General features: G+C 49.4%; 1 protein-coding gene across 2 annotated transcripts; it reads left to right on the forward strand.

Moving 5' to 3' along the window:
* Nucleotides 1-260: 260 nt before the first annotated feature.
* CBX7 (chromobox 7) lies at nt 261-9772 on the forward strand. 2 transcript variants are annotated; one of them, XM_075723189.1, is made up of 7 exons: nt 261-329; nt 1799-1842; nt 5908-5973; nt 6498-6584; nt 7405-7420; nt 7474-7507; nt 9583-9772. In XM_075723189.1, the coding sequence occupies exons 1-7, from the start codon at nt 261-263 to the stop codon at nt 9729-9731; spliced, it is 465 nt and encodes a 154-aa protein (XP_075579304.1). In that variant the 3' UTR covers nt 9732-9772. The 2 variants fall into 2 exon arrangements, with proteins under 2 accessions (XP_075579304.1, XP_075579295.1); XM_075723180.1 differs by having other exon boundaries at nt 6498-6564; nt 7168-7507.
* The last annotated feature ends 420 nt before the right edge of the window (nt 9773-10192 follow it).

The raw sequence follows: 10192 nt of genomic DNA on the forward strand, positions 1-10192 counted from the left end.
TAAAGCGGGGCGGGGGGAGGAGAGGGGGCGCGGCCGCGCGCGAGGGGGCGTGTGAGGGGGAGCGGCGGGTAACGGCCGCCAGCGGGCAACGGCCGTCGCCGGGGCCAGCGCCGCCGCCACCACCGCCACCGCTGCCACCGCGGGAGGCAGCCCCCACCCGCCCACTCTCCGCCTTACGGCAGCCGACTCCCCCCCCCACCCCCCGCCTCGTTGGCGGGGCCGCCGGTGGCCGGCGCCAGCGCCGCTGTCCCGCCCGCTGCATGGAGCTGTCGGCCATCGGGGAGCAGGTGTTCGCGGTGGAGAGCATCCGCAAGAAGCGCGTGCGGAAGGTGGGCTGCGGCGGGGCGGGGCGGGGGAGGGTGGGTGCGTGTCTGTGTGTCTGTGCGCGTCTGTCTGTCTGTGTGTGTGTGTGCGCGCACCGGGACACCCCCCGCCCCTCCCGCCTCACACGAGCGCGGCGGGCGGGGGGCGTGGTGGGCGCGCGTGTGGCCGCCCTGCCTTCTCCCCACCCCTCCGCGCGGAGCGACGGGCGGGCTCGCGCTGCCGGCGGGGCGGGGGTGGCACCGGCACCTGCCTGGGGCCTGCGGGCGAGGGACGCGCGTGTTGGCGGGAGTTGTTCGTGAGGTGGGTGGGGCTCTGGGGCAGCCTCCTTGGGGGGGGTGTTGGGGGGGTTGTCATTGCTGGGGAGGTTCAGTTTCTGCAAAATCAGTGCCGGTGACAACAAACCGGACGCCCCGAATGACCAGAGGGTTTGGAAAGGTTTGGCGGCCGGCTTAGTGGTTCGGTTTCCCCAGCTGTGAAAACGCTCTCCGTCCCCGCGGGGTGTTAGGAGGATTAACCTGTAATCTACACGCACACAGCATGTAGAGATCCTCTGGTGGAAAGTTCCTTATAGGGCAGTGTTTTCAAACATTGGGAAACCGGTGAGCCCCCCGTGAGGAAAATGAAACCGGGTTCTCTGGCTCGAGTACCGAAGGGCTTTGCTTGCTGTGCTGTGGTGTAAAGGTGTCTGCAGCTGCAATAGTGGCACTTTGAGGGGTGGTCATCCTGCATGCACAAAGGCCTCTGCCATGCTTTGCAAAGTGCTTAACAAGCCCTTCAGTATGTTAAAGATTTTAATAAGTTGTGTGCATTCCTCAGGAGCCCTTGAACATGGTTTCTAATCGCTGTTGGGGTTTTTTTGTTTGTTTGTTTGTTTTTTCTTTTTTTGCTTTTTAAATCTTCTACTTAGAGTGAACAAATAAATGGATAACTCCAAACTTCAGTTGTGATCTGCTCTTTGCTTGGGTCAAAAGGTTGAGTGACTGTTAGATGCAACAGTGAATAAAGTGTGTAGCAACTGGAAGGGAATGTGCCAAAGAGACCCTTCATAGGTTCTGAAACACTGTATTTCTTCTCTCTGCTTAAACAAAAATTCCTCTGACACTTGTTCCTGGCACACATCTCCCTCTCGCATTTATGCTTGCTGGCTTCTTGTAGGATTGCCTGTAAATGCAGGAATGGTTGCAGTCTTGCTCTCTGGCTGGCTTTTGGGGTTCTGCCTGCTAGGCTTCTGTAAAGGTATGACCCCAAGCTGATGGTAGTTCAAGCAGGCTTAAATACCCCTGCATGCCCATTTTCTGGGGAAAAAGGTATAGCAAGTATAGTTGAATGAGGAAGTGGCTTTGTTTTGAAAACAAAATGATGGGAAATGAGCTTTTCAGTTGCAGAGTTTAGTCCTGTCGATTGGTTGCATCTCTGACTGTAGCCCATATTCGGTTGTGGAGTTCACCTGTTTTCTTCCTTTTTCCACCCTTAGGGTAAAGTAGAATACCTGGTGAAGTGGAAAGGATGGCCCCCAAAGTAAGTTGTGTTTTACTTGTCATTTTTTCTTTAATATTCGGCAATAGCTTACACTGTATCTCTACAACTGAGCATCTCATTCTTAATGGGTAACCTTTTGTGCCTCATTCCAACAATGATAAACAAAAACAAAGAGCCACAAACCAAAACCAAATCTATTTCCGGACTGGCAGCTGAGGGATACAGACCGTGTGCCAATCTATTCTGACTGGTTTTTGCCACCACTGAAATATTCCATTGAGATGCTTAGATGCTTTCTAGATACAAATGTTTTAAATTCAGTGTGAGTTCAACAGGGAACCCACATTCTTCTGAACTTGGAATGGCTCCTGCTTTTTCGAGTCAGCACCAACAGGGCACCACTTTATTTTTAGGGCTATATGCAGTCTTTTAAAATAGAAAGTAAGTTGATGGTCTTGTCTTCTTGTCCTACTGCTTTCCCTGTGCAATTCACAAATGGAAAGGGGCAGTGTTTCAGATCTATTGATTGTAGCCAAATGCAGGTGATCTTTGTCCCTTGAAATTACCACCATGCCTTCATTTCCTTGTCTGAAACCTTCTGTTATTTTGAGTGCCTTTTCTGCTTTTGCTTTGGTTGCTATGTTGCAAAAAAGAAAAAAAAATTTTTTTTTTTTTGCAGTATTACTCTGCACTGTTTACAGATACTTCTCTTGTTAATAATGCAGCTGCCTCTGAAGAAGAGTGATTGCTCTGTGCCCAAACAGTCTGTAAAATGCTTTGAGATAAAAGGATTAGGTAACTGGAGAATATTACTATGTTAGCTAGCAGTTTAGTAGAACAGCCTCCTGGCCAGCCCATATGGGGCCCCGTCTTTGCTTTTCTGTTTGTAACTGTGTGTGTACATACACAATGTGTGTGGGTACAACTACATTACACATGCAGTTGTGCTGCATGTTGCTAAGCAAAGGGGGCTGCTTTTACGGGTTCATCCTTGCAGTTGCAAAGCAGGGCCCACTAGGATGGTCCTGACAGATAGTACCTGGTGTCCAAGAAGTTGAAATGTGTTCCTGCATGCCTAATGCTTGTGCCTAATCCTTGTGCTTACAGGGAATGTGTGAGTGTAAGCGGCTTCCCCTCTCTGGTGGCAGTGGTGGGAGAGAGTGACTTTGTTCTTGACTAGAAGTTCTGCTGTCAAAGTGTAACCTTGTGCACTTGTTGAACACCAGTTGCCATCTAGTGCGGGTCAGTTCTTGGACTGCTTAAGCCTTCTAAGTAGCCAAGCCTAATTTAATCGCTGGTAGAGCTTGGGAAATGTATTTGTAGTCTGTGAGGCACCATCCCCTTTTGGCCAGAATACTGACGTTTATCCCACTTTCCTTTCAACGAATGCATTGAGGTCCTTCTCTTGTAAAGTCACTTGCCAGAAGGTGGGCTGAGGCATGGCGTAACGTTTCCTTGGACAGAGCAGCCCTTATTCTTACTGTTGCCTTTCCTTGCCCTGCGCCTTGGAACTCTGGGGGAGCCAGAAAGTCTCTTTTGGGAATTAAAAGCACAGCCTGGCAGAAGCCCAGGGAGCAAGGGGATGTCAGGGTTCCCTTCTTTTGATACTGTGACATGTCCAAACACCTTCCCTCTTCCTCCAAACTCCAAATCTGCAGAGCACTGATTTCCGCGCCCCCCCCCCCTCCCCCTCCATTTTAACTGTTCACTCCGTGGTTTGAGTTGCTTAAAACCAAGATGCTTTGAGCACTGAAGTCACTTGCATCCTGCTAGCAGTCTCTGTTCCTTGTTTCTAAACATACATACACCTGTGATGGCATGCAGCACCATAAGCTCTTTGCTTCCAACATGTTCTGTTTCCTCATCCCATGTTGTATTTCTCTTCATTCCCCTCCCCAACTTTGTCTCATTGCTCTTTGTAATCTCTGTATCCCATCATGCCCATTGAAGGCTTCATGGAAGGGAATAAGGATAGGTCAGTAGTTTGCTGCTTTCCCATGTAATTGATATTTCACTTTTTTTTTTCCCTCTCTTTTTAATAACAAAAATCTTGTTAATGACCCGCACCTCAGATTTCTGGATGGAACTGCTGGAGTCAGGGTATGGAGGAGTTACAATCTGATTCTAGCTACAAGCTTGTTTACAACTTGTGTTGGAGTTAAGAGGGGAGGGGGAAGAGGAGGAGTAGAAGGAGGGGGAAGGAAGATCATATGATCTGTGTTTTCCAGAGTGCCTGCTCTCTGCAGTTCTGCTGCAGCCTGGGCTGTGTGTACCCATATATATAGCTCTGTGTGCGTGTGTGCGCGCGCGCGTGGCAAACTGAACCATGTTTTTTTTATATGCAGTGTTTTGCCACTGCAGCGAAGCCAGAAACTGAGCTGCAGAGAAAAAGGCAACACCCACCAGGCTTTTTTAAAAGCAAATCCCCTTTCTTCCTCTGCCCATGAAAAGCAATCCGATGTTGTTTTTCCCCCCTTGTGTTACCATTTTTCTTAAATTTGTAGAATGAGTGCCAGAATCCCTGCAGCTGGGAGGAAACCTTCCTCAGTTCAAACAGCATCTTGGCTTTGACAGCTCACAGTCAGGTTGCTGCAGGAGGCTTGAGCAAAGGAGGGAGGGAGAGATCAGCTGGTTATGAAGACATGTCTGTCCTTAACTCTCTGATGTACAGTGCACCTTGGAATATCTGAATTTCATATTTTTGTTTCTCCCTTCTGTAAAAGAATTGTACTTTCATTTTTAGAACTGTTCTCCAGGAATGCTTCTATATTTCAGTACTTTTATTCTGTCTAATGGAGAGATGAAAGGGAAAAGCATTCGCAAACCACCTCCCCTGTGTACATATATGCATGTATCACAGTGCCCTCATGTGCAGTCTGTGCTTCATCCAGAAATGTAAACATCCTAAAATGCTTTCCCCTTGTTTAAAGGCAGCAATACAAACACACCCTTGCCCACCTGCATGAGGCTCCTCTCTGGCCCTCCTGCCCTGGGGCTGGGAGAGGCTCTGCCTTCAGGGGCCAGACCTCAGGTTCCAGGAAAATTAATGTTCTGAGTCATTTGGGGTTTCAGACTTGCTTTCTTGCCTTTGAGTTTGTATGGTAGAGACATGCTACCTGCCTTTCCTGGGCAAACATGACAAGCAAATGTGCCATGAGGACTATCTTGTGATCCTTTCACCTTCCACAAGGGGAGTTTTTGGCTGCTTCTCCATGGTATTAAGTGCAGCTGTGCCCCTTGGGAACTGTTTTTGGTGTTGCCTGCTGGGTGGGTTCAGTCCTTTCCTGAGCATCTGACTGCTGTCACAGCTGTCTGGCAATCGAGGAGGGAGGTGGGGCAGTGAGTGACACTGTTCACAGGCTACTTTCAGAGCATCAAGCTTATTTTGAGTAGTTTCGATAGCCTTGACCACAGTGCAGATGGGTTCCTCCTGTGCTGGTACGGAAATACTGATGACCTCTGCTAGATAGAAATAACCTGCAGGGGGAGTTGAGCAAGAGGAGGAATAGTTGGAAAGTCGCCATCAACTTGCCTCGGGGCCCAGGTCTAAACATGTTTAGTTGAATAGCATCAGTGGAGAAAAATTAAACTCTTCTTAAATGAATACTTTCAGCTCCAGTGTTTAGAGGTAATTAATAATGCAGGTGAGAAAGCATACTTACTCTTTGAGCACTCTTAATTTAGAGAGACCTATTTTTCAGAAAGCTGTGTCAGATCACGTCTCATTGTTCCATGGGGTTTGTTGGATTTGAGGGAGTGCTGCAGATGAGACCTGTTTGGGCATTGACTTAAAATCGGTTTGCAAGTGTCTGCACAAGCTTTGCAAACAGCGTGGAGGGGGCCCTGGGGAGGAAAGCCTTCCCTGTTCTCCTACAAAGAGCTGCTTGACGCTTGGCCCTGCCTGTTTTGGGAAGGGGAGGTAGTGTCTGCAGGAAGTTGGGGAGGGAATGGCTGAGATTCCTCAGAGCTCTCGCAATGTTGTGGCAGGCCCCACTGACCCTTGTGAAGACAGTATCCAGGGCTGCAGTACACTGGTAGCAGGCCTGCAGAGAGAATGTTTCATTAAAGTATTGTTTACTTTGTATTCCTTATGTTTTTCTTCAGATACAGCACATGGGAGCCAGAGGATCACATCTTGGACCCTCGCCTGGTAGTGGCTTATGAGGAAAAGTAAGGGCGCATGTTCTCTCTCTCCCTGGACACAGGAAAAGGAAATAGTGTCTTTATTTTGTAGTGTGCATAAAGTGCCCCTGTTGACCCTATTTCAGTCAAAGATGAGATGTATAGCAATGAATGCTGCTTGATCTCTGTACCCTGGTGTTGGCTGAGGCGGACAAGACGGGGTTAAAGCAGCTCTGATTGGCACTGTTCAGGACATGAGGCCAAGAACAAGCAGCACTGAGCCAAAGAGCAATCAGTCTCAGGTTTTAATCAGGTCCAGGGCTGGACTGGAGCGATGTGATGTGATAAGTTTCTCTAACCCATCCTTGATCAGCTGAGTTGGAAGAATTCCCTTATTGCAAGGTTTTCACTCCTACAAGAAGCAACTCTGGGATGTTTTCCAAGTCCACGCTGGTCACCATTGGGTTTTCATGAAGGAAATGAGGGAGCTGTACTGCAAAAGGTAGAAGTCCTGACTAGGTTTTGTGCTGTGGTATTTAGTACTCAGTTTGATTTGTGTTCCTCTTTCACAGGGAAGAGAGAGACCGTGCATCGGGGTACAGGAAAAGAGGCCCCAAACCAAAGCGCCTCCTACTGCAGGTAGCCTCTTGCTCTTCTCTGTATTTCTAACTCATTAGCTGCTGTGCTGCTCTGCTCACGGGGAGCTGTCCATTTGCTGCTGCATGGACAAAATTGGAGGTAACAAGCTAACACAGCAACACGAAATCAGTGGGTAGGCAGATAGTTTTAACCTGTTAGCTGAAGAGCCAGCTAACCTGTCTTTAAAAAAGCAACACAAAACAAAAAAACCCAAACCAACAACAGTTCTTGCACTCTGAACTAGGATTTTATAAACTTTGGGCTTGGGTGGTTGCAGGTTACCTGGTGTGCGTGCTCTTTTAATTTCATGTTGGGCCTGGACTTTCCATCATGTTAAAGGTAGCCGCTGGTTGGAAGCGGAGTTCCAGCACGCTTTGACTGTTGCCAAGCAAAGCAGCCAATCCTAGGAAGCACATGTTAGGAAGAGCTTAGATGGCAGTTGAAGAGGTGAAAGAAACAGCATTGTAAAAGCAGCACAACATATCCTAGCTCATCTAGATGTTCAGGGACTGAACAAAGAATAGTTTCCTGGCTCCCAAGTGGGAGCCCTGACTGTGTTATCAGACTTCCGCTCTGACCCTTCCTGCGTTGATGTCTTGGCAGCGGCTGTATGGCATGGACTTGAGGAGTGCCCACAAGGGAAAGGAGAAGCTCTGTTTCTCTCTTGCACGGAGGTTTGGAGGAGGAGACAGTAGCCTGCCAGGGGCCAAGCCAGGGCAGGCAGAGTTCTCGGAGAAGACTGGGGGAGCGGTCCTGCCGTTCTCTCTCCGGAAGCAACGCAAAAACCAGAAGTACCTGCGGCTGTCAAGGAAGAAGTTCCCCCGCATGGCAAGCCTGGAGAGCCGAAACTGCAGGCGTGAGTTCTTCCTGAATGATGCAGTGGGCCTGGAGGCCAGGCAGGGCCCTGAGGACTGGGAGGCCATGCAGCACACCGGCAAAGAAGGTAAGACCAGACACTCCTTGGCTGTGGAGTTCTAGGGCATGCGAAGGATGCTCCGCATGCTTCCTCCTTGCTTGCCTCATCCTGGGATTGTGGTTTAGGTCAGGTCCTCAGAGCAGGTCTTGCTGGCTCACATTGTGGCCCTTTTGTCTACAAGTTCCTTTCTTGTTTGGATGAATAGCACATCTTAATCTGGTTTTTTTGGTGCTGTTGCCTCTCTGTAGTCTCATATCAGTGACACCCCTCCCAGTGTTAGCAAACCTGCAGAAGATAGTGCAAGTTACTCCCCTCTTCTAGTTTCCTCCCAGCAGAGGTGACATGCAGGTGTGACAGTGATGAACTCTGCTTCTGTCCACGTACCCACAAGTGTTCAGCCTGCTGCTCTGCTAAAAGGAGCTTGGCTGGCAGTGGACAAGCTTGGACACCAGCGCTCCTCTCACAGCGCTGCTCTGAGGAGCGGACAGAATGCCACTAGGAAACCACAGTGTGTTCCTCTGCTCCCTCCTTCCCTTTCCTCCCCACACCCCACGGTCTCTCTAAAGTCTCTTGCTATAGAACTATGTGAGGGGGGATGAGAGAGATGAAGTGAGGATGGTAACTCCTGCCTGATCCCACTGCGTACGCAGTGTGAGCGTAGGCACAGGAAATGTCCAAGCACATTTGCTGTTTTGAGGAGGGATACCAGCATCTTGTGCAGGAGGGCTGTGGGATGTGCGTATTGCTCTGAGTTACCAGGGAAACTCTATCCCTGCATTATTAGAGCTTCTGAAGGCGTAGCTTTCCTGAGGAGTGGAAAACCAGGGCTTGTGTTGCTTGTAGTAGCTAAGGGATCCCTGTTACTCCTTGCTAGGAGTAGCTGTTAGCCAGTCTGGATTAGGCAGGATTTTGAGGAGAGGGCTGTGTTCTGAGAATCAACGCTATCCCCCCCCTTTCTGAGGGGGACTTGAACAGCACCCAAATCCAGGGAGGCAGCAACGGAGCTAGCACAGAGGAACCCAGTGTTGCATCCTGGCAATGGGCAAATGTGTGGGGCTGTTCTCCCCTAGAAGCACTGGGTTCTAAAGTGCTTGGGGATCGGAAGAGTGAATGGCACTACAGAAATGTGAAAATGTTTTTGTTCTCCCCTTGACACACAGCCTGCATGGAATTCCAGTTATTGTTAGCAGGGATTGGACTCTTTCTGAGGTGAAAGTAGGCACCCCAGGTATTTGAGGCAGAGGCCAGGAAACAAGCTTTTAAGAAGCCCTTGTTCCTTGCCCAGGTTGGGACAACAAGGTATATAGTACAGCTATAGTGACAGGGAGAGGGTATGTTTTCCTTCCTGTCTTTGTGTATTTTTGTGGCTGTCTCTAGGGGTTGGGGGGAGTGAGGCTTTGGATGGCAGAGGGACTGAGAATTATTCTTACAGTGAGAAAGTGCAGGGATGCTTGGGTTTCTTGTAGGGAGCAAAGGGAGGATGTGAGAAAGGGAGAGCAGCCTCTCCACGAAGCAGTACTGACGGATTTTTGAGAGAATCTGCACCCAGGCTGCGTTGCAGGTGCAGTACAAGGAAGACCCTCCATTTTGGATCCCTTTGACTCCCATAGGAGTATCTGAAGAACATGTGTAAGAGTTTGTGATTTTTGGCTTTTCAGCAGGGTAGGTGTTTACAACCAGGTGAGCTCACACCTGGGTGAGTGTGCTTTGCTGAGACAGCCAAATTAGGGGCTGAGGTGGTGTGAGAGGTATCAGGGAACTGTGGATGGTTAGATGAGCTGGGTGGTGTTACAGGGTCTTTTGACATCTGTGTAGGCTGCTCCAATGCCGGTGTGTGTCTGGACACCTTTGCTACTCTTTCCTTTTCCCATTATATCCTGCAGTGATCTTCCATTTTCCCTTAGCCTCTGAGGGGAGGGCTTGTCCATGCTCTTTCTTGCCTTGCATGTGCAGACTCGGTAGAGGCTGATTTCACCCACTGTTTGTCAGAAAGGAGGCCCCTTTTCCAGCCTTTCCTTCCCCTCCCTCTCCCTCCTTCCTTCTCCCTCACCCTCTCTCTCTCTCTCTCTCTAACATGCTCTTATCTGCCTCTCCTTCTGCAGCAGATGTGGATGGCAGTCTCCCTTGGATTCCCACTGTGCCCCCCAGCGAAGTGACAGTGACAGACATCACGGCAAACTCCATTACCGTCACTTTCAGAGAAGCACAAGTGGCTGAGGGCTTCTTCCGAGACCGGAGTGTGCAGTTCTGAATCTCTGTTTTCAGTGCTCCCCAAAACCAGTGCTTTTAGGGTGGGGCTAGGGAAGGGTTATTTTATCCCTTAAGGAAAAAAAAAATCCAAAATGTCTCCTCTTAAAATGTTTACAGAGACCTTATTTTTTTTTTTTCCTCTCTTCTCCTTTTTCCCCTTTCAGAAACGCAAAAAAAGGGGAGTGTAGGGGGTGTGTGTTTGTCATTGCTTTGTCCATCTGAAAAACTGACAGCCCTTTCCCTGGCAAAGACTCCCCTCCTAGATGTGAAAGCAGCAAGCTGAACAATTCGCCTTTTATCCTGTTAAGTGGCAGCAGCTGCATTTGTGGGGAGAGGGCATGTGGAGGTGGAAAGAGAGCTGGATCTCTAGCCTGCCGCCTTGTTCTGCAATTGATATCCCTTGGATAAAGATACTTCTCTGTGCATTGCTCTTCCCACCTTCCTCCTCCCTCTCTTCCTGCA

The sequence above is a fragment of the Pelecanus crispus genome, chromosome 1 (genome assembly GCF_030463565.1).
Source record: "Pelecanus crispus isolate bPelCri1 chromosome 1, bPelCri1.pri, whole genome shotgun sequence".
Lineage (NCBI taxonomy): Eukaryota > Metazoa > Chordata > Aves > Pelecaniformes > Pelecanidae > Pelecanus > Pelecanus crispus.